Source organism: Anastrepha obliqua, chromosome 1, assembly GCF_027943255.1.
Source record: "Anastrepha obliqua isolate idAnaObli1 chromosome 1, idAnaObli1_1.0, whole genome shotgun sequence".
Classification (NCBI taxonomy): Eukaryota; Metazoa; Arthropoda; class Insecta; order Diptera; family Tephritidae; genus Anastrepha; species Anastrepha obliqua.
The window spans coordinates 4,939,751-4,964,291 of NC_072892.1; the positions used below are offsets into that span (position 1 = coordinate 4,939,751).

The window sequence follows — 24,541 nt, forward strand, 5'->3', positions numbered from 1 at the left end:
TTCACTTAATTTGCTCTTAATAAATCAATAAAAATATTTTCTTTGTTTTGTTTTATTGATATTTTGTTTATTGTTTCCGATTGATTTTTATGTTTGTCATTAATTACTTCTATTTAATAATTAATTAAATATATAGGTTTTTTTGTTTTTGTTAAGTATAGTTCAGAGAAAGTATGAGAGTTTATTTTTGAATATCTTTCGAATATGCGCGTGCATGTGTTTGTTTTGTTGTTGTTATCGTTAGGAGCTTCTTTTTCTATTGAATGCGACATTGCCGCCCGTTTGCATAAAAACTTTTCAATGTTTGCGAAAGTATTTTTTTATCTTTTCTTGTTTTTCATTCACCCATTAAAAAAATCAATTTCACAATATAACGAAGTGAAACCACAGTTCTATTTTTTTCTTACAACATTTACATGTGGCTCATTTGCGTTGCTGCTATACTCTAGCTTGCTGATATTTTTGCGCTCAAACTCTGCTTCTTTTTTTATTTTGTTTTCTTTGCCTGCAACAACATTGATTCTCTTAACTTTTCTTGTTTCATGTTCGTTTTTTTTTATTAATGTTGTAATTATTTATTTTCACCCCTTCTGTTTATTCAACTAGTTACTTCCATTTTATATTTATTGGTTCTTTTCAAAATTTCATTTTACTTAATTCTTCCTCTTGTTGGTTTGAAGACTCGCGCTTATTTCTTGTTAATCATATATTGTCAACGGAATCAGCATCGTCCTCGGAACTGATCTCATCACCGAATTCGATATCCTCATCGAAGCCATCCTCGACGAAGGTGACTGTGTCGTTGATGCGCACTGATTCGGGGAACTCGCCATAGGTTTTCAAATTCCTCGCCTCATCGGGTGTGTACTTCAAGATAACATCTGCTTTCGAATCCTGATAGTCACGTAAACCAACCAGAATGATATCACCTTGATTGATCCAAACCTGCAAGAAAAAAGAGGGAAAATAATTTAATAATATGAACATTTGTGTTTTAAAGTCTACAATACGGACGAAACTAGCGTTTTGAATAATCCAAGAGACTTCGCATAAGTAGAGGTGAGAGTTGAATGAAATGTAATGAATGGTTAGGTTAGGTTGTAGTGGTAGTCGGTCTGTACGACCAACTGGCTTAGACCTTACAGTTCTATTGTGTTACCACAGGGCGATACGGCAACCTCATTTATTTATCTTCGTGAAACCATTTTGTGGCTCTTATGATGCACAGGATTGGTCCAATCCACACGCCCGACAGATCCGTAATATATTTGAAAAAATATCTACTTAGAAAACCTGGTGGGATTTTATCTAAGGCTGGACAATTGCAAAGGAAGTGCTGACCTGTTTCTTCCTCTTCCTCATCTCTACAACTTCTACAATATACGTATAAAACTCCTAGTCTCAAAGAATACCTGCCAAATAATCAATGACCGGTTATAAAGCGTTTTTCAATAGGTGCGCTTCAACTTTTTTCCGATAGGGAGGGCGAACGACGCAATATTTTTTATTTTTCGCTTATCATTTGTAAAGTTCATTAGTATACATTTTATCATGGAACGCTACACACTTGAGCAACGCGCTAAAGTTATTCAGGCTTATTATGAAAACGGGCGTTCAAATCAAAATGCATATCGCGCACTTCATCTTCAGTGAGGACGCACATTTTCACCTCAGTGGATTCGTCAATAAGCAGAATTTCCGCATTTGGGCGAAAGATAATCCAAGAGAGATTGCCGAAAAACCAATGTACCCACAAAGAGTGACTGTTTGGTGCGGTTTACATGCCGGCGGCGTAATTGGCCCATATTTTTTCGTTGACGAGAACGATCGCCACGTTACTGTGAATGGAAATCGATACCGCGACATGATAAACGATTATTTTTGGCCGCAATTGAATGGTATGGACTTAGACGACATGTGGTTTCAACAGGACGGGGTCACAAGCCACACAGCACACGCTACAATGTTGATTGTTGAAGAGTAAGTTCGATGAGCGCATTATTTCCAGAAATGGACCGGTCGAATGGCCGCCGCGCTCGTGTGATTTCACGCCTCTAGACTATTTTCTTTGGCGTTATGTGAAGTCATTGGTCTACAGTAACAAGCCGGCGACGATTTGTGAGCTCAGAGCCAATATTGAACGCGAAATTGCTGGAATTTCGGCCGATTTATGCAAAAGAGTGGTCGAAAATTGGGTTCAACGATTGGGCTTCGTAAAACGTGCACGCGGTGGTCATGCAAAAGAAATCGAATTTCATACTTAAATGAATATGTTCAAACTCGATAATAAAAAAAAAATTAGTTAAAAAAGTCAAACCGTTTGTGTTTTATTCAAAAAACAAAGTTGAAGCGCTCTTACTGAAAAACGCTTTACAAGATACGACCTTCGAGATATTTTCTCTTGAAAATCTAAGCAGTTCCTTTGTATTTTTCTTATTTATTTGCGGTCACAGTAGCCTAGCTATTACGCTGAGGGTTTAGTACGAATACGTAAGAAGTCAAGTCAAGACGTAAATGAGTACAAGGCATAAATAAAATCCGAAAAATCCCCCTCTCAATGGACAACAAGCTTATCCTTTGCAAATCTGTGCTCCAATCAGTCGGGAGTTATGTAATCCAATTATGGGGCACGGCATCAAATTCAAACTCGGAAATTCTGCATTGTTTTCAGTCCAAGACCCTACGCACCCTGATGTTAACGCTCCGTGGTACGTGACGAATGCCCAAATTCATCGTTCATTCCTTTAATAAAAAAGGAAATTAAAAATTGACTCAATAAATACAGAGTTCATCTTCAATCGCACCCAAATGAACTGAATCTATTGTCATGTCACCATTGCGTGTATTTCTTCTTCTTCTTCTTTTTGCAAAATATATCTATGAACAAATACTTTTGTGGGCAACTGTATGCAGCTATTCCTATGTAAATAAGTACGAAAAAAGAGACTGTGTGTGTAGATAACAACTTAAAATCTAACCACAAATAAATTAACCCAGACAGTGCAACGACCTACCACAAAATTTAAAAACCAAGATGAGTGAATAATTTTTGTTATCAACAAACAATAAAATTGAACACCGTCTCTCGAAAACTACACACGCACAAAAAGCCAAAAATATGCCTGAATTCCAGCAGTAACAGTAATTATAGGCTCCCCAACTTTGAAATCAAATTTAGGCATGATCAAATAAAATTTTGCTCACATGCCGCCTTCGTGATTTGCTACTTTTTCTCTTTTTTTTTAATTATGATAACATTATTAATGGCTAAGGAATTTGGCTATTCGAAAAATTTATTAAGTAAATACTACCACAAATGGGGTATATGATAAAAAATATAGCTTGAAAGTAAATGAATGAACTTTGAGTGTGCGTATTTCTAAGTAAGCAAGCGTCGTCACTGCCGGAAGAAAAATTATGCATAAGAAAAATAAACTAAATTTTCATATCGAGTACTATTTATTTAAGAATTTGAGGGCTTTGCACGGGTTGCTTACTTATGATTCAACGTTTTATTTATATTCTGGGATAGCCAATATGTTTGTACCAACTATATTGATATCAATCTGTAGGTAATTTATCGAGAATTCCTCATTTACTCATTCCGAATAAAAAATGCTGTACGTAAGGAGTATGGTGGAAAAACTACCACACGCTGAGCCGTAACAGCGCCATTTAAATTTTTAAGTTTTTTTTCTTTTATGGTTTTTTTGTAATATGTACTATAAATATAAATATGTAGTACCTTCTACTCAAATATGGACGAGACGGTATCAATAAAACGGTCCGCGGATGACATATGGCAAAAATAAATTTTTTGTTTTTTGGTAGGACTGTTATAAGCTTACATGGCAAATTTCAGCGTGATATGTCACATAGTTTGTTTTCTGTACTACTGTAAACAAGTCAAGCTCGAGTGTGTTCTTCGAATTTAACGATGGAAATTCAAGTTGAACAAAGAATTTGTTTGAAATTTTGTTATTCCAACAAAATTTCGGCTTCAGACGCCTTAAAAATGTTGCAGACAACCTATGGGGACTCTGCTCTATCGCGTGCACGTGTTTTCCAGTGGTACAAATCGTTCAAAGAGGGCCGTACATCGGTTGAAAACTTGCCTCATGAACGTCGTCCAGCAACATCAGTAAACGACGAAAACATCGGAAAAGTAAAATAAATTGTGCTTGAAAATCGCACAAATCGCAAAATCGGTTAACGCTGAATATTATTTAGACGTTTTAAAGCGTTTGCGCGAGAACATTCGTCTTAAAAGGAAGGAATTGTGGGACAACAAGTCATGGTTCTTGCATCACGATAATGCACCAGCTCACACATCACGTCTTGTTCGCGATTATTTGAACAAAAATAATGTTAATATCGTTCCGCAAGCACGGTATTCGCCTGATATAGCTCCATGTGACTTTTTCCTGTTTCCCAAGCTCAAGTTGCCGCTCCGTGGAAAACATTTTGAGACAATTGAAGTCATAAAAGAGAATTCGAAGAACACACTCGAGCTTGACTTGTTTACAGTAGCACAGAAAACAAACTATGCGACATATCACGCTGAAATTTGCCATGTAAGCTTATAACAGTCCTACCAAAAAACAAAAAATTTATTTTTGCCATATGTCATCCGCGGACCGTTTTATTGATACCGTCTCGTTCATATTTGAGTAGAAGGTATATATATGTTTTGAAGTTCGCTACATACTAAACGTTAATAAATATGAAAAGGTCTACGTCTAACAATTTCGTTAAAAAACTTATTGCCCCCATCTAATTTTTATGCTATAAGTTGTTAAAACCAAATGAAAAAATTACTGAGAACTCACACCAAACACAATTGGGGTTTTTTCTAGTGATTATGTATGAGGATTGCAAATCCTGTCCTAATAGTCGGATATACATAAGTCTGAAGTGGTTTCAATCCACTCGAAGGGATCACAAATTTTTAAACACCAAAAATAATTAGTCCTTTGGTCCAAAATTCTTGAAAAAAAAAAAAAAAACTTGAATGATAAAAAACTAAACACATGTAAATACATATAATATATCATTTGTGGGTTTAGACTGAATGTTTTGATGTATTTCTAACCAAATTTAAGAGCCTACTTGAGGCTTCTCTAAAAGGAAGGATAAATGACTGCCTTTGTCTGAACTTCCGTGTTGTAAGCCTGCAGAAAGTTTATGATCCATGGTTAATGTAGCGCTTAATTTCGCTGGGCAGTCCGATTTTCGTTATCGTCCTGACGTTCACGTCCTCGCACTCAGGACTGTAACGTTGAACCAACTGTCATGGGAAGGAAAAAGGCTGTGGTATAAAAGCCCATTGACCCCATTTTATTGTTCGGCCCAGAAACACCTGCACAAGTCCTACCATCTGCAAACTTCGATTCACACAGATTCTCGAATCAGGCTGAATGCATGAATTACGTGTCTCCCAGAGCACCCGATCGAAAATAGATGTCATGAAATTTCTAGAAATCTTTTGCATAGGAGTCATTGCATCACACAATGTATTTATTTATTGAGACTTCCATATTTCTTGTAAAATGTCTGATCCTGTAGCCTGTTTTGACTTATTTTTGGCGTATAAATTGAGTTCTGAGCTTTGGTGTATTAAGATATTTATAGTAGAATTTTATGACAAATATTTTTGGTGCTTTTTGTGCCACTTATTAGTACTAGAAATAATGCTCGGAATACAGTCGTTGGTTGGATATATGCGTTTCGGATGTTGAAGCAGATTAAACAAGTGCCTTAAGCGCTTATTTGAAATAATTATCTGATATCAATTATTTTAATATTTACAAGTGGTATTTGCTCCTTAGTAGTTATCATTATCATACGTTTTAATAGTTATCAATAGACGTGCCGAGACACGAAACGTGCATGCCAAAAAAAAGCAATTAAGAAGCGATAACATTAATAAGGCATGAAGAGAGGTATTAAGTCTCGGCACACGCACACAGTCACGCATATGTACATATGTATATACATAAATACATATATAAAACAATGAATAGAAATAAAAATACACGAAGTGTGACTAAAATCGCGATTCGGTAGCAGAGTTAAATAAGGCGTTACTAACATCATTTTAGTAATTAGCACCTTCCCTATTACCAGCCCCTTGATTCACGACACAGCACTGATAAGCGGCTAATGTATGACGTTTCGAGTGAAAATTGTGATGGGGAAGCACCTAAAGTACCATAAAAAAACACTTGCTGGGAGTGTTATACATAGGTACAAGACTGTTGGTTGGCGAGAGTGATGGGAATGGTGCGGAAGACCAACTGACAAAAAATCGCACACTTCTGAAACACCAATTAGAGAAGAAAGCGCCCTTACATTTTGGATACTGCGTCAGTACATTGGTATTCGATGAGTAAGAGAACCGTAAATGGCGATCGGAGTAACGTCACACATACACATGCTGCAGTCCAAATACATTGTTTTACAATACATACATTTATGTGTGCGTTCATATAAGCGAATCCCACATCAGAGTGGTGGTAATTTGGTAGTCAGTGGGCAAGCAGGTGGTTGGTGACTTAACGGAGGCATGCGCTGAAAAGATAACAACGGCACCGCGTAGGCGTCGGCGCAGCCAGCAAGATTGTCAAATTGGCAAGAAACCGTGCAGTATTAATGACGGCGACGCCAAAAACGGCTGCAACCGTTGCTTGACACATACATAGAGCGAACGCTGTAGCTTATCTTATCAGTATCATAGCTTCGCTGCTGGCTGCAAACGATATCAACTGGGTATAAAACGTTGGACGCACGCGTCAGCCACGACAAAGCGCAGCGAGACCCGAAAGTATATTGAAATACCAGTCAAAGAGCAAGTAATCGGAATAAAGCAACTGTTGGAAAAAACGCGATTCGTCCTCGCATAAAGATAATTGTGAAATTGCGCAGATTGAATTTATTGAAATTAAAGAAAAAAAAACGAAAACGGATACGTGCGTGTTTAATTGTGTGGAAATACAAGAAAAAATCATGTTAATAAGTTGTAAATGCCTTTTCCTAATATTATTCATAATAATTATAACAATTATAATGGTGCTGAGCACAAATGTACCGTTACCGGCTAGAAAGGCCCAACTAGCCGGTGTGAACCAAAGGGCCTCAATGGAATTTATCGAGAATCGCATCAGAATGGAGAAAACAAAGGCATGGACACCAAAACTATTGGCTAAACACGAGGCAATACCACATTCGGCACCGTACATCGTTTCCATACAGCGCATGACTCCGGATAACGGACTGGTTCATTATTGCGCTGGCACCATTATCAACGAGCATTGGATACTAACAGCGGCTCATTGCCTCACCTCGGAGGAAGCGGTGGAGAACTCTCTGATTGTGGCTGGCTGTCATGACCTACACGGCTCTAATGAGGGTGATTGCGTCCAGGTGCGCACCATCGACCACCATGTGCGTCACGAGTTATACCTTGGCGGCATTAATCCATACGACATAGCACTCATCTACACCAAACGTCCATTGCAGTTTACACAGCACGTCCAACCGGCGCAGCTGCCCGAACAGGATGTGCTACCGGAGGGCAGTGGCACACTTTATGGCTGGGGTAATATTTCGATGACATTAGTGCCCAATTATCCACATCGGCTGCAAGAAGCTGAGATGCCCATATTGGATATGGAATTGTGCGAACGCATTTTGGCTGGATCTGGTTTGCCGCTGCATGAGACAAATTTGTGCACTGGTCCACTGAATGGAGGTGTTAGTATTTGCACTGCCGATTCGGGCGGTCCTCTAATGCAGCCATGCTGCGATGGTTTCGAGGAAAGTTACACAGTTATTGGTATAGTGTCGTGGGGCAAAATGCCTTGTGGTCAGCAGAATGCGCCATCAGTGTTTGTGCGCGTCTCAGCGTTTACAAATTGGATTCGTGATAATATTTCGTCGGCAACGCCGTACGAATAAATCGAGAAGATATATTGAATCTAAGGAGAGAGAATTTAAAGAATCCAGGAAGACTGAGAAGTTAATGCTGAGAAGCTGACAAATATGCTGACTAAATACTTAAGCTGAGCCATAATTTGGTGTAGAAATCTCATAAAGTTAAAATAATGAGTTTAATATTAAGATTAATATTAATAAAAAAAATTAAAATTATTAACACAGAATAGACAAATTTATACAAGATATTTTATATGTATTTAATATTTAACACAACGACATTCGTTGAAAATAATTTAAAAATTTCTGTAAAATAAGAAGAAATCTAAAACCCACAAATATTTATAAATATTAATAAATATAATATAATATTTAAAAATAAAAAATCTCGAAAAAAACTACCAAATATATATAAATATATTTGTGAATTTATACATTTAAAAGGCTTTGTTTTTATCTTCTGCTCAAATATGAACGAGACGTTATCAATAAAACGGTCCGCGGATGACATATGGCAAAAATAAATTTTTTGTTTTTTGGTAGGACTGTTAAGCTTACATGGCAAATTTCAGCGTGATATGCCACATAGTTTGTTTTCTGTGCTACTGTAAACAAGTCAAGCTCGAGTGTGTTCTTCGAATTCTCTTTTATGACTTCAATTGTCTCAAAATGTTTTCCACGGAGCGGCAACTTGAGCTTTGGAACAGGAAAAAGTCACATGGAGCTATATCAGGCGAATACGGTGCTTGCGGAACGATGTTGACATTATTTTTGTTCAAATAATCGCGAGCAAGACGTGATGTGTGAGCTGGTGCATTATCGTGATGCAAGAGCCATGACTTGTTGTCCCACAATTCCTTCCTTTTAAGACGAATGTTCTCGCGCAAACGCTTTAAAACGTCTAAATAATATTCAGCGTTAACCGATCGGCCTTGCGGAAGGAACTCCGAGTGCACCACACCTTCGTAATCGAAAAAAACAGTCAGCATAACCTTAATTTTTGAGCGACTTTGGCGTGGTTTTTTGGGTTGATGTACGGCCCTCTTTGAACGATTTGTACCACTGGAAAACACGTGCACGCGATATAGCAGAGTCCCCATAGGTTGTCTGCAACATTTTTAAGGCGTCTGAAGCCGAAATTTTGTTGGAATAACAAAATTTCAAACAAATTCTTTGTTCAACTTGAATTTCCATCGTTAAATTCGAAGAACACACCCGAGCTTGACTTGTTTACAGTAGTACAGAAAACCAACTATGTGACATATCACGCTGAAATTTGCCATGTAAGCTTATAACAGACCTACCAAAAAACAAAAAATTTATTTTTGCCATATGTCATCCGCGGACCGTTTTATTGATAACGTCTCGTTCATATTTGAGTAGAAGCTAATTCAAAATGGATTTCTTATGAAATCAGAGGGGGACACAGGGAAGAAGTTTTCAAATATTTATAGTAATGATGGAAAAGTTCCTTATTTGGCATTCGGAGGATGTGAAACCACATCTAGACACATATCACAAATTGGAGGGGAGACTCCGTCAAACTTCTAAAAGTGGATGTTCGCGCCAATTATTTGTTTTCATATAGCACAAGATGGCACAAAATTAATCACCCTACCGAAAGATTTGAAATTTTTTGCAAATAGTGTCAAAAGTAGTACGTCAGTCACATGTGACACTTGTGAAACTATGGCACGCGCACAGGTCAAAATAAAGATTTCCATCACTCAAAATCATTTTTTATATTTAGTAAAAAAAAGTTATTAATAAACAAAATGGATGAATAGTTATGCGCAACCTTGTATATATACATACATATATTTCATTTCGATTATATTTAAACAATTGTGTTTAATTTACGGTAGGCAGAACAGGCACGATAACCTTTCATATGAAGGGTTAGCTAAGAAAGATTCATTGGTATATAAAAGAGCTACTCATAAAAATATGGTGTTAAATATTTAGCTAATTTTACCAAATCAGAGAACTATTAAATAATAATCCAGCAATCTGAATAGTGGAGAATTATACGCAGTACTAAAGAGGGAATATATTTATAGCTCCATTTACTATTTATTAATACCTTTGCATTAAAATTTTATCAAAAATGAGATTTTTTTTTTGTCTGTTTTCAACAAAACGAATCACGTTAGCTCGGATTGAAGTGGTTGTATTGTACCCGATTTGGGTTGCCTTCAAATTGTGAAATAATATGGTATGCTTCACACTCATGAATACACATAAACCTGAGGCGAGCAGGTAAAGCCAAAGCAGACATAATACATGGGCTGAAAAGTCCCGGGCCTAACAAACAAATCACGTGTTTTGTTCAAAATTAACTTTATTCATCAACGTAATTTCCATAAAGAACAACGCAATCATTCCACCGCCGCTCTAACATTTCAATACCACTTTTGTAGAACGATTCAACTTTTGCCTCGAAATAGGCCTCAGTTTCAGCGATAACCTCTTCATCCGAGCGAAATTTCTTACCGTCTTAGCGTTTTTTAGGCCTGCGAACAGCCAGTAGTAGTTTGAGCAAAACCGGTTGGAAGCAATTCGAAGTTCAATTCATGTAGTTTTGCCATTTTTGTGATTGGCTCAGAATCGTCAACACCTTCTTGTTTTTGATCAACAGTGAGCAAACGCGGCACCCACTTTGAACAGAGCTTTCTCATAGTCAAATGCTTAAGCAATATAAAGTCAACACGTTCTTTTGATATCTTTACGATGTCAGCTAACTCACGCAACTTCACTTTTGTTTTGTTAGATGTTTTCTGATGTTACCGCCTCATATGGTCGACCACTGCGTTGTGCTACTTCAGTGTCTCTACGACCACATTTGAAGTCAACAAACCATCGTTTTATTGCTGTTTCTGATGGAGCAGAGTCAGCATAACACTTTTCAAGCCATTGCTTCGCTTGAACGGTATTGTTTCCATTTCTTAATTAAAACTCAAAATTCGTTTTGATCCATTGTTTTGAAAATAACAAAAGTAATGGCACTCTTAGCGCAATAACTCACGAACTAATGAATGGAATATCATGAAATTTTAACAGCTGTCTTTTTAAGGATAGTACTAATGTACTACTATATGTTAGGCTCGGGACTTTTCAGCCCAAGTGTTATGTACATATTACTCATTTTAGCAAATTATGTTACAGCCACTCGCTTATCGAATGAATGGGCAAAGTACAAAAAATGGAATGCTTCTATAGTGGTAGCAAGGCGTGCTTAGATACTGTATAAGAAATTCGCCAAATCACAACACAGATTTTTTGTTTTTGGAAAAAACTAATCCAAGAGCGGCGCAGTATCAATTACGCCACTGCCACTGCATGACTAGCAAAAATGTATATTATAATAAAGATAAAGTTAGAAGTCAATCGACTTTATAGAACGTGGTGATCATATGGGTCGATTTGATTGGTTTTAGATTTAACGTAAGGGGTTTGTCTACGAAAAATATATTTTTTTATTCTCTTTCATGGTTCACCTGCGCAACCAGTGGAAAATATATCATGAAATTGCATTTTTTCTTGGAATACATTAAGCCTTGCAAATTTACAGAATCAAGTTTTATAATCACAGGCGCTAACGTTCAAATTTCCGCACAAGCTTTAACATGTCAGAAATATTATCAAAATTTACCTGCAACTGGGTAGTAGTATCACATCACATTAGTTAGATAAGATGTTTTAATTTGATTTTATTGCATGATTGCACGTGCGTTATTCATGCTTCTGCTTTGCTGACTTTTCGTCGTAAAAACGACGATGCACATTCTTTTTTCAAGCTCCATGATTTCATCGATTTATAAGCTATGAAATTACATATACAGTCATGTGAAAAATAATAGGGACACTACCTTTGAAAAATTTCAAAACATAACTCTCCTTCAGCTTTACTAAATTGTACGAGGTTATTTGTGTGATTGCTTGCTGGGATGCCGTTGAAGTAAAATACCGTTATCAAAGCAAACACTTTTTGCGTCGTTTCATAATTTTTGATCATTTTGTGAAGTGAGTTCAATTTAGACAGATAGCCGAAATATTGAACTGTTCTAAGACAATGGTAGAAAATGCAGAAAAATACACGCCACATAAGGAAACACGTGGGTGAACAACAAAAATATCTCCAAGTCTTGAAAACAATATAGTGAGATTTGTTAAAAAGAACCCTTTTGCAACTTCAACAAATATTCAAAGTGAATTTTCCTTAAATGTCGACACATCTACAATACTATTCGCAAAAGACTAATTAAAAAAAATCTAAAGTCAAAAAGACTACTTTACGTACCTCTTCTGTCGAAAAACAATATTACTAAAAGGTTATTTTTTGCGAACAAGCATATGAACTGGTCAGTGCAGAAATGGCGAAATATCCTGTGGTCGGATGAGTCTAAATTTAATATGTTTTATCCTGACTGTGGTTCCCAACACGTTCGCAGGCCAGTGAACACCGCTTTCAAACCGCAATATACAATTAATACCATTAAACATGGTGGAGGCTCAATTATGGTATGGGGATGTTTCTCCTACCAAGGTGTTGGTTCGGTATACCGAATCGAGGAGAAAATGACAGCTGCGACTTATTTTACTATTTTAAATGAGGCAATGCTGCCTTATACTGAGGTTACTATGCCACTTCGATGGGTGTTTCAGCAAGACAACGATCCGAAGCACACATCGAAGCTGGCCAAGAAATGGTTCACGAATAACAAAATAAACATACTGGATTAGCCTTCTCAATCACCGGATCTAAATCCCATTGAGAACTTGTGGCAACATGTAAAGGTAGCTTTGAGAGGGAAAAAAGCGACCAACAAAGGCCAACTCTGGTCAATAATAAAGGAAGCTTGGGAAAGTATTCCTCAGGCCACATGCCAGAAGTTGGTTGACTCCATGCCTTGACGGTGCATGGCTGTTATACAAAGCAAAATATTAAAAAGTGAAAATAATTTAATTTATAATTTGAATTTTTGTAGCTGTCCCTATTTTTTTTCACAGCGTGAAATAACTTCAGCTTTTAAAATTTTGTTTATTTTTATTGTTTGCAAGGAATTTGAGTATTTTATTTTATTATTTTTAAGCTATACTATTGGCCTATTTAAAAATAAAACACTAACATGAAATAACTGAAAATAATGGTTTTATTTGTATTCGTATGAAATATTTCTGTGTGTCCCTATTATTTTTCACATGACTGTATGTATTTATTTTAAATTTGATTAAAAATTAACTCAGCATCAAAATAAGATCCATTGCGGACATTATTTAGGTAAAGGATACTTTAAATGTGGATTTGAAATAGTTCATCCTCAAAACGATGAAGAATAGCGTTAGAGTACGAAAAATAAGGATGACGTCCCACGGTTAACAAAAAAAAAAACCAAAAACCGAAAAAAAAAAAATAAAAAAAATGACAAAAGTATATACAGTGGTGGCCTTATAATTAGAAACGATGTGCTAAGAAAAATAAAATCACTGTGCATATTTTTGGAAGACGTGCACAGTGAATTATGAGCACCGTTATTCTTAGAATAGGCGATGAGCATTGTAGTTAGAAAAACACGTTGATATTTGATGGTTGATTCCTGAAAAAAAAATCACATTGTTTCTCTGATTGTGTTTCTTGGCTGGCCACAAAATTAGAAACGCGCAGTTTTTTCTTAAATTTTCTATATTTATCTTGGAGTTAGTGTTAAAGTAAGTATACTGAAAAAATCCATAGATTAGCTTTTCTAATTTTAGTTCATCTCAATTGTTAGAATGGGTAAGAAAAAGTCATGCTCCCCGAAATTGAGGGAGCTAATTGTACAGTGTACCAAAAACGAAAAAATTTCAATGTCGGCTATCGCACAAAGGTTTGGCTGCTCCAAAAAAAATGGTATTCGGAGCAATTCATTTGTACAAAAAAACGATGAACTTTGAAACCCCAGCCAGGAAGCCTAGACCTCGAAAAACATCTCCAGCGGATGATAGGCATATTTGTAGGACCAGCAAGAGCAACCCTTTTATGTCTTCGCATGATATAAAAGCCGAAGTTGCAGAGCAATTAAACGTAGAAGAGTCCGCTCGGACGATAAGAAGGCGCTTATAAGAGGCGGGACTACGTGGGTGCATCGCACAAAAAAAACCGCATGTGTCAAAAAAAAAAATAGTATGAAGCGGTTACGATTTGCTAAGGAAATGCTCAAAAAAGATTCAAGATTCGGGAATAGAGTTCTCTGGAGCGACGAATCGAAATTCAATTTATTCCAATTTGATGGAAAAACATACGTGAGGCGTCCTCCAGACAAAGCTTTGGACCCCAGGTATACTGTGAAAACAGTGAAACACGGTGGCGGATCTATTATGGTCTGGGGAGCATTTTCTTGGCGTGGCGTGGGCCCAATTGTGCGCATTGACGGAATCATGGACCAACATCAATATAAAAGCACTCTGGAAAATGTAATGGAACCATATTCCTTTGAGAACATGCCGGTTCACTACATTTTCCAGCATGACAATTATCCAAAGCACACTTCACGGTTAGTAAAGCGTTGGCTTTTGGATCAAAATATTGATGTTTTGGACTGGCCACCGCAAAATCCTGATCTCAACCCAATTGAGAACTTATGGGCAATTATGAATCGAGATCTCAAGGACAAAAGTCGGAGAAATAATAAAGAATTGTTTCAATTGGTGCAACGAAGCTGGGAGAGCATATCTGTTGAAAGATTCCAAAATTTAATACAAAGCTTGCCGAGAAGACTGCAAAATGTTATAAAAAATAAGGGTTATCCCACAAAATATTAAAATTATGCTAATTTTGTTGAACTTTTTGAAGATATTTTTGAGTTTTCCTTGTCGTTTCTAATTATTTGACCAAGATGAATTTGTGTTTAGAATTAAGTTTATTTTTTTTTTTTAGGATTGTAGTAATGGTGAACATTTTTTATGTTAAACTGAAAGACTACTTGTTTTTGTATTATTTCTAATAAAAAAAAATGATGTGGCGAAATAAATTTTAAAATTGTATTACTAAAATCAAATGCTGCTATCTCGTTTCTAATTATAAGGCCACCACTGTAAGTATTAAAAGGTTAGAGTACAAAAAATAAGGATGACGTTCCAGGGTTAACAAAAAAAATGACAAAAGTATGTAAGTATTAAAACAACATACACATGTAACTCACTCTCAATTACGTGAATGGAATTTAGAGTGCATACCAGATAAACTAAGTATTTCTGTCAATTACTTTACTAAGGTAAATATTCATTGAGAAAGGGGTAAATATGTGTAAGTATATAATTATAAATTCCTAAGAACATGATAGTATGCAATACTACTAATACTTCAGTTATCAGAGGGTTCATCGGACACAATATTTTAGCCTTTTCAGTAACAATAGCTGTGCTTTCTTTACCTTCGCTTCAAATTTGTATGAAGCTTGGGCAGTTTTATATTAGTTTTGGCGGATCAAACCCGTTGTTTTTGTTATATATTATAGGCGATTGCTGATAAGTGGTTTTCACATACTTATGAGCGTAAAAAATCACAGCTAATATATGCACGTACAAGGTGGCGCAAAGTTAATCAGACTATCGGAGGATTTATAATTATAATTATAATTCAAACAGACCAGCGCGTAAAGATCAAAATGAAGATGTCCATCACTCAAAATATTTTTTTTAATTTATTTATCAAAAAAGTTATTCAAAAACTAAACTGGATGATTAATTTTGCGCCTCCTGGTAAATACGAGGAGTGTTCAAATTTAATTTTTTTAAAATAATAATTAGTTTTTTTATATGCCCAATAACCGACATTTCGACCTCAAACAACTTGTGTGTCCTACCACATGTTTTAGGAGTAGTTAATGCCTAACATCCTGTTGACTACTAGTGCCAGTCCTATTGACCAGTAGTGCACGTATTACATCAAGTTCAATTTAACCTAGATGTTCCCTGCCTCAGGCTGGGAATTGGTTGGAAGCCAAATTCTTTCAGTAAATTATCGTCCATTCTTCATTTCATTCGGATCCATTTGATCTCGATGGAAGATCTCGTCTTTGCCCTAAGTCAATACAGTAGCATAAGATATGCTGTGTGGTTTCATCATACTCTAGACAGAGTCTACACTCTGTCTCATTCTCAATGTTAATTTTTGAGAAATTAGAATTTAAGTAATAGTCACCTACTATTTTCCTGATGTCTACTTTACGCATGTAATGCAATTCCCTATTGTAGGAAAAAGATCTTATTAGCCTTTCGGTTTGACGGAGTTTTTGTTTGACCTCCCAATGGGTAATATTTTCAGCAAAACATTGGTCCTCTTCAAAGTAATCCCTCTTAGATATATTCGCGCTTGTGCCAACGTTTGTTTTCTATTTGTCTTTGAAGTTGTTTACGATAAAAAAGAAATTAATACCTGTAATTATCTACTAGAGAATGCATTATTAGCTGTAAACTGAAAACAGTAAACAAACGCATAATTGGATATTTTAGAACGTAAATATATTAGTTTGGGGGGTAAAATCCATTATTTTTGAGTAAATGGTTTAAAACTGTTTTATGGACGATCTTTTGCTCTTGGGCGATGCTATGACTACTAACATGCCGGTCAACTTCGATTATTTCTATGATTTTATAATCGACATTATCTTTAACATCAAAGAGATACTGCACGTGGTAGCTGTACAATATCGACACCATAAACACCATTCACAATTTCAGCGGCCTGGCTTGCATTTTCGCCTTTATTAAGGAAAACCTGTAAAGTATACCGAATTTTCTCTTTGTTGGCTTTCAATGTTAACATCCTGTAGCTCACAACTGATTACAACAAACAAAAAACACAGCAAAATATTTTTTTTAGTGTTAAATGTCACCTTGACAACGAGCATAAACTTTAAATTGTTATTTTTTTTTTGGTAATAATAATAATTCGTTTTTGTATTGTATTCGACTACTAACATGCCGGTCAACTTCGATTATTTCTATGATTTTATAATCGACATTATCTTTAACATCAAAGAGATACTGCACGTGGTAGCTGTACAATATCGACACCATAAACACCATTCACAATTTCAGCGGCCTGGCTTGTATTTTCGCCTTTATTAAGGAAAACCTGTAAAGTATACCGAATTTTCTCTTTGTTGGCTTTCAATGTTAACATCCTGTAGCTCACAACTGATTACAACAAACAAAAAACACAGCAAAATATTTTTTTTAGTGTGAAATGTCACCTTGACAACGAGCATAAACTTTAAATTGTTATTTTTTTTTTTGGTAATAATAATAATTCGTTTTTGTATGTGCCCATTGGCCGACATTTCGAACTAAAACAACTTTTGTGTCCTACTACAATACCCAAACTACTACTAAAACATGCCCTATTGACTAGTAGTAGACGTATTACATCAGGTTCTATTTTAACAAACAGAATACTGAGATGGATGTAAAGCATGGTTTAGTAATCCAATGTCTACTGGGACCGGGACCGACGGCTGCGGACAGATAGTTAAACAAGAAGAAAGAGAAAGAAATGATAACATTTCTTTGTAAAAAGAAATGTTAACATCGCGAAGATGTACATGATAACATTAACCAGTTTCCAAAACATAGTCAGGATCGAACTGAGTTATGAACAAATATTAATGCATTTTACCCTAAAAAACCATCTCCAGGCGTATGCCTCTGATTGAGTTATGAACAAATATTAATGCCTTTACCCTAAAAACCCATCTCCAGGCATATACCGTTGATTGATACATAGAGGTGCAGTATCATCGAAAGAAGGTGAGAATATCCTTTTAGCTCATTATGGCCAAAGCGAAAACTTATAATACATTCGGTGACAACAAATCTTGTAATAAGTATGTATGCCATTCGAACAACGTAGTACATGACGAAAAAGTGTATACAAAAAAATATTTTTTAGACTTATGATTACATATCAATGCATTTCAAAAATAAATGTAGTTATTATTGTGGTAAAAATTTTGTGCGCAGTTTGAACGGGGAAGAAAGTCGAGTACTTAACAATGCTTAAAATGGCGGGGAAATCATAAGTACATAATTGCAATAGAGCACAATACAATAGTGTTACTCGTTATGTAGTTTCGATAAGTCTGATTTTAAGTTCTTTAAAAGGCGTATATACCTTAGTAGTTTACAATGTATAATTTAGAAGCGATATCAACCGCAAAATTACAAAATAGAATCATATTATGTAATAAATTACTCAATTTCGCAAAGTTAGCTTAAATGTTCCATTGTTCGAATGATGTAGTATTTTGTGTATCAATTATAGATTTGAATATGAATAATGAAACATATACCTTAAAAAACAAAAAAAAGAACTGTTCTGAGAAATCCACTTGTTGATGTTACTAAATTGATACTCAAATCTTGGTCTTCCTTTCATTGACATTTCTCAGACTTCGAAAATATAAAACACTGTGCCAGGTACCTACGCTATGACTTTCAATGATGACTAGATTAGTTGCTGTGAAAGCGATGATTTGTTGTTTGCAGAAAATAGCTCTCTATTTCTAGTAGAAACTTTCCTGCTAAGTGCAATCAACCTCTATAAAAAATATTCACCATCAACAACAAAATTGAATTTTTATCAGTATCGCCTATATATTTTGGTAAATTAAAATCCTTTAGACGATCCATTGACCACACCAGTATCAAAGGATCATCTACCTGAAATTCGGCCTAGAGGTAAGAATAGAAAAGTGCAAAGAAAGATTTGTCGACAATGCTCTAAAGACGGTAAATATAGGCGCACTAATTACTCTTGCCCTACTAGTGTCTGTGTATTTTTGGGATATTGTTTTAAGCGCTATCATTATGCGTAATAAAAGTAAGGGTCGTCCTTCCAGGAAAATTTCTTACCTTGTATTGCTTCTTAAAAATTTAGTTTTATTTAGGTATATACCATAGATTATATTCTTTTCTTCATTACTGAACTTAAAATAATGATTTCATGTTACCTGACTATTTAAAAAAAAAAGTTATTCAATTTAAAATCGGTGTCTGACGATGTTGGCCACACCTTCTCTCTATCGTGCTTTTTGTGCTGAAGAAATTTTAATCGAAAATGTATACATTACAAAAATATATGGTCTGAAAGCATATGATTGCTTCTACCTTCTGTCTGAGTGATCAATTTACAGTATATAATTAGAAACTATAAAATGGAAGATTTAACAAAAAAAAACATGACCATATAAAGTATAAGAAAATATTTTTTGTAGTCATAAATTCACAAACAAACTCAGCTGATATACCTTCTACCGGATTTTGCAAGCGGCATAAAATTTTCGCTTACGCTCTTAAATTGGCTTGATAGCTAATTTTGTTAACGAACAGAACTAGGGATTTTTCTTAATAAATTGCGTCTTATTAGTTTAAACGGGGATTCTGCTGTTTCCGTGGCGCCGCAATCTTATGGCGGATTCTTATAGAACTCGACAAAAGAAAACGAAATGAAGAAGTAACATTTTTTGATATCTCGCTTAGTTTTCGAGATATTTAACACGGAAAGGAGTTCTACGCAAAAATACTGTGGATTGCGTAGCCGGAGTTGGACTGATGAGGGTTATTTTTTTGAAGCGCGGCCGAAGGCCGCCCACGCGAAAGAAGTTCTACGCAAAAATACTGTGGATTGCGTAGCCGGAGTTGGACTGATGAGGATTATTTTTTTGAAGCGCGGCCGAAGGCCGCCCACGCGAAAAGAAGTACTACGCAAAAATACTGTGGATTGCGTAGCCGGAGTTGGACTGATGAGGGTTATTTTTTATTTAATATCTCGAAAACTAAGCGAGATATCAAAAAATTTTACTCTTTCATTTCGTTTTCTTTTGTCGAGTTCTATAAGAATCCGTCATTAAATTGTGGCGCCACGGAAACAGCAGTATTGCCGTTTAAACTAACTAATAATTAATAATATAATTAAAAATATAAAATTATATATCATTTGGTGTTTGCCCAAGCTCCTCCTCCTATTTGAGGTGTGCGTCTTGATGTTTTTCCATAATTGGAGGTACCAACACTTTTAAGCCGACTTCGAATGGCAAATGATTTTTGAGGAGCTTTTTCATGGAAGAAAGCGGGAAAAATTAGAAAAACTATTTTTATTATTTTAGGGTTTCATGCACGGAGATTCGAACCTATATACTTCCGAATGGAAGTCACGCACCAACCATTCGGCTACGGCGGTCGGCGTATAATAACTTCATATAATAACAAGATTAGGCTAAAATTTAGTATAATGTATATCGCTTTGGAAAAAACGGTAAAAAGGGGGTGATAGAGGGGTGTATCCCCATCTTAAAACTGAAAACAGAAACTGCCGGAGGCTTATAGTTTTTAAGTAATTTAATGTTAAAGTTCTATAATTTAGCGAAAAGTTGGTGTTGCCATACACCTGAAATGAAAACGAAGTTCGCACGCAGGGATGTTCAGTGGAAGGTTCATTGTAAAACTGCAGAATTTTTTGCTGTAATTTAAAGTTGAGAAATAATTTTGAAAATAAAAACATACAACTCATTTAAACTTAAAAACAATGATATTAAGCGTATCACAAAAAATAATAAAGTAATTAAAGTTAAATTAAATTAATAACACAGTATTTTTGCGTGGAACTCCTTATCGCGTAGGCGGCCTTCGGCCGCGCTTCAAAAAAATAACCCTCAGCAGTCCAACTCCTGCTACGCAATCCACAGTATTTTTGCGTAGAACTCCTTTTTGCGTGGGCGGCCTTCGGTCGCGCTTCAAAAAAATAACCCTCATCAGTCCAACTCCGGCTACGCAATCCACAGTATTTTTGCGTAGAACTCCTTTTCGCGTGGGCGGCCTTCGGCCGCGCTTCAAAAAAATAACCCTCATCAGTCCAACTTCGGCTACGCAATCCACAGTATTTTTGCGTAGAACTCCTTTTCGCGTGGGCGGCCTTCGGCCGCGCTTCAAAAAAATAACCCTCATCAGTCCAACTCCGGCTACGCAATGAACAGTATTTTTGCGTAAAACTCCTTTCTGTGTTAAAACCATTGAACCCAAAATTAAAACGTCATATGCGTGTATGTAGTAAGCAGGCACAATAACCCCCATTCCCATCATTAACACTAAACTCAAGTACTTAATTTTTGTTTTCATTTGCAGGCATCCGGCAACACCATACTGTTGTAATTCCAATCTTCTTCTTGTTCGCGCTTAAAATTGGAATGTGATTGCATAGGCAAATGAATTTGCATTTAATTTTAATAGATATAATTAGAATATTAGCATAAAAATCGGTACAAACACGCGTGGGAGTGTATATTTGGTGAATTTTAGTGAAATGTTAAAAAATATAGAGTGTAATGTGGCAAATTATAGTGAAGTTCCCGAGGGCATTTTGAATGTAAATAATTAAAAAATTATTATTTCCCGAATAATTTAAAGTTATAAAGAGTGTTCCTTAACACCTCACTAACATCTCCACCAAGTTTCATTAAAAAAAACATTATAGTTTGCCAGAAATTCCAAAATATACATTGTTCTAAATTCCAGCCCAAGATTATCTTCTTTTTCGAGCTTAACTCACAATCCGTAATTAAAAAAGCGATATTAGTCATACAAAATTCCACTCACGAAATCCGAGATTATAAAACAATCTTTGATTATAAGGATCCTTTTTTCCGTACAACCCTGTTTTTTCTGTGCTATCAATAACTATTATTACGCATGTAAGGAGAAACGGCAAAGTAGAAACTAAATTAAATGGACATCTGCAAAGAACCTGTAGTCATTTATAATAAAATTTTTGTTAGCATGTTGTTGCTTGTTATAAAATGTAATTTCAAATTTCGCATGCGTATTGCTGCCATAATTTTTTGTTATCTCAGTAGACGTCGTTTTCAGATTTCCTTCAACAGCAAATCGCGCCATTAAATTAGCGATTGCTTCTCTTTGCCTTTTCTATAATTTTGTTAATAATAAAATAATAATTAAACAAACCAAAAACACTGAAACATTCCACCAAACAAATTTCTATGAAGAAAAACAATCAGCTGTCAAGATTGTCCATTTTGCAGCTATTTTGCCATGTATGAACGGATCGCTTAATGGTTGTGGATTTATTGCTAATCACTGAATATGTGAACGTACTTTTAAATGTTTTTAGATCGAGTCGCTTATTTGGACACAATAACCCGAAAACATTATGCAAATGACCAAAGTGTACCCTCACAAATATGTTTTTTTTTTATTTACACGCCCCGGGTATATGCAAGCACACAAAGAATTACGTCGCACAAGTTTTTTATTTGTTTTCATAGTTTCTCGCACCGAGTCTGGGCAGCAATGATCGCGGGGTATGTGAATGTACCAATTTAATTTTATAAATCGTCATACATACAAATTGAACACATTTTACAATTCATTGGACAACCGAAGCAACCATTTTGACATTGAATATGATTTGTAATGAACACTTAATCTCTGATATGTTGAATACTGGACAATAAATGTCCTCATTTGCTTATATCCAAACATGGCGAAAATTGTGGCACATTTTCGTACATGCATATAAATTGTCCAAGGCGAGTCGAACCTACACCCTCCTCCCAATTTCTTTGTTATTCAACTTACCTTCTTTCTGAGTTTCCCCCGAATGTGACACAGACGTTTCACTCCGTCAAAACAAGTCGCCTCCAGACGTCCATTACCAAGCATTTTAGTGACTTGAGCATATTCTTGCTGATCTTCCTTGAAAATCAATTCACGTTTCTCGAATTCATTTTCGTTCTTTCCACGACGACGATTTTTACCTCCTTTTCCCTTGTTCTTAGGCATTTTCCTGTTGCTAGTTTAGCTTTCAGTTCGCACTTATTTCTTTAAGATATCGTTGTTGACCAGCAGTTTTGATTTCGTATCTACATAAAATTTGGAAACTTTTTATATTCTTGAGAAGTTGTCAATAGATTTTATAAAATTTTACTTACGAAAATGCTTGAAAACTTCGTGACGAACTGTTTCGCTTCGAGTCTTTCGACAGAAAAGGAATGTAATTACGATGTATTCGCTGGTTGTCAATAAGCACAAAGTAAGTGTGAATGCGATGAATGATGAGGTTGATACGTATTTATAGAAAAAAACAGAGATGAATAGTTAAGAAATGTGGAAATTGTACCGAGTTGCATGTGCGCAAGGCGAATTCATAAAAGGTGACTACGGTGGACCAAACTTACTACTAATACTATTAACTCTCCGTTTCTGGCAGCTATTAATTGTCTGTTGCGATACATTTCCGCAACATAGACGATAAGTAGAATATAATTACTAAGCGGTGCACTGAATTTTTACTCCATTTTTTGTACATGTAATTTCTCCTCTTTTGCTTGTTTTGTTCGTTTTTTTGTACTGCGAACTGAACGACGCCAAACTTATTAAAATCGCGAAAAACAAAATAACTGTATTTTAATGGCGCCACCATAATACTCAATTCGCCTTGTACTCTAACCACCTTCTATAGATACCGTTTGACACATGGCATATCTATGCAAGGTACAAGGCGAATTTAAATTTTAATTCGCCTTGAGCGAATTGGTATTTCTGTCAAAAATTTGTGCTAAGGCGAATTTGCTTTGTTTACATATTTCTTTGTTTCTACATTGTTACTCAAAATATTTGTAGCAGTTATATTGAAACGCAAAAAATAAAGATTATCCGTACATAATATCATATTATTGCATTGTTGAATGCAAATATGGTGAAATGTGTATTGTGCGCAAAAGCGATGGTAAGCAAAATGGGTTCTTTTTTCCTTTCCTTTCTTTTTGTCTTATGTGTTTCAATTTATGTTTCAGATCTTGGTATGGTAGACGCTTATGCTGCAGAAGGCGATGTGCTTGTTTTCCTATACTAAAATATGAACAACAGGCTGAGCCTCTTGTCCAGTGAAAGTTATGGATTTAATTAGTCCCAATACGTTTGAATAGCGTGTGATGGCTTCAATTGGGGGTTACATTACAAATGAATCAACGGAATGAAAATGAACAATTTAAATGCCAATTTAAAACACTAATAATGGCTGGTTGCTTATTTGCGGTAAATGGACAGTGTTTCAAATAGATTGGTGCTTACGATGACGGAATGGATATCTTTGGTGGTAAAAATATTGAAATATCCTTTCGCAATGTTATGGCACTAAAGAATATATCCGTATTCGCGAGTAGGACACATTTTCTGCAAAAGACGGCCCCATTCAGTGCCCGATGGTAAGGATAGCATGAAGCGCAAATCATTACATCCAAAATCCAAATAGTTATAATATTAGTTTGAAATAAACTAATTTTTTACATGCGAACAAATCCACTTTTAATTTGTAAATTAGTAAACAGTTTTCCCCTGCATGTAAACCAATTTATATACAGACGTGTTGTCCTCATAGCCACGTGTCTATTTGGTACATATATATATGTATATGTGCATGTAGTTATATTATTATAACGCTAACTTTGTGTAGTACAGAACGAATGTAATTCATATAGTTATCATAGTATAGTTCATCATAGTCAACATCAATTCTACAAGCTAAGTAAAGAAATATTAATAAAAAAGACAAAAG

General features: G+C 35.6%; 2 protein-coding genes across 2 annotated transcripts; one reads left to right on the top strand and one right to left on the bottom strand.

The window, feature by feature from the left end:
• Window positions 1-607: 607 nt before the first annotated feature.
• On the bottom strand, window positions 608-23,015 carry LOC129236195 (eukaryotic translation initiation factor 1A, Y-chromosomal). The gene is made up of 3 exons (XM_054870434.1): window positions 22,917-23,015; window positions 22,564-22,847; window positions 608-945 (listed from the first exon to the last, which is right to left on the bottom strand). The coding sequence occupies exons 2-3, from the start codon at window positions 22,765-22,767 to the stop codon at window positions 703-705; spliced, it is 447 nt and encodes a 148-aa protein (XP_054726409.1). The 5' UTR covers window positions 22,768-22,847; window positions 22,917-23,015; the 3' UTR covers window positions 608-702.
• On the top strand, window positions 6,817-8,171 carry LOC129236194 (lectizyme). The gene has a single exon (XM_054870433.1). It carries the CDS (start codon window positions 7,006-7,008, stop codon window positions 7,954-7,956), a length of 951 nt encoding a protein of 316 aa, XP_054726408.1. The 5' UTR covers window positions 6,817-7,005; the 3' UTR covers window positions 7,957-8,171.
• Window positions 23,016-24,541: the final 1,526 nt, after the last annotated feature.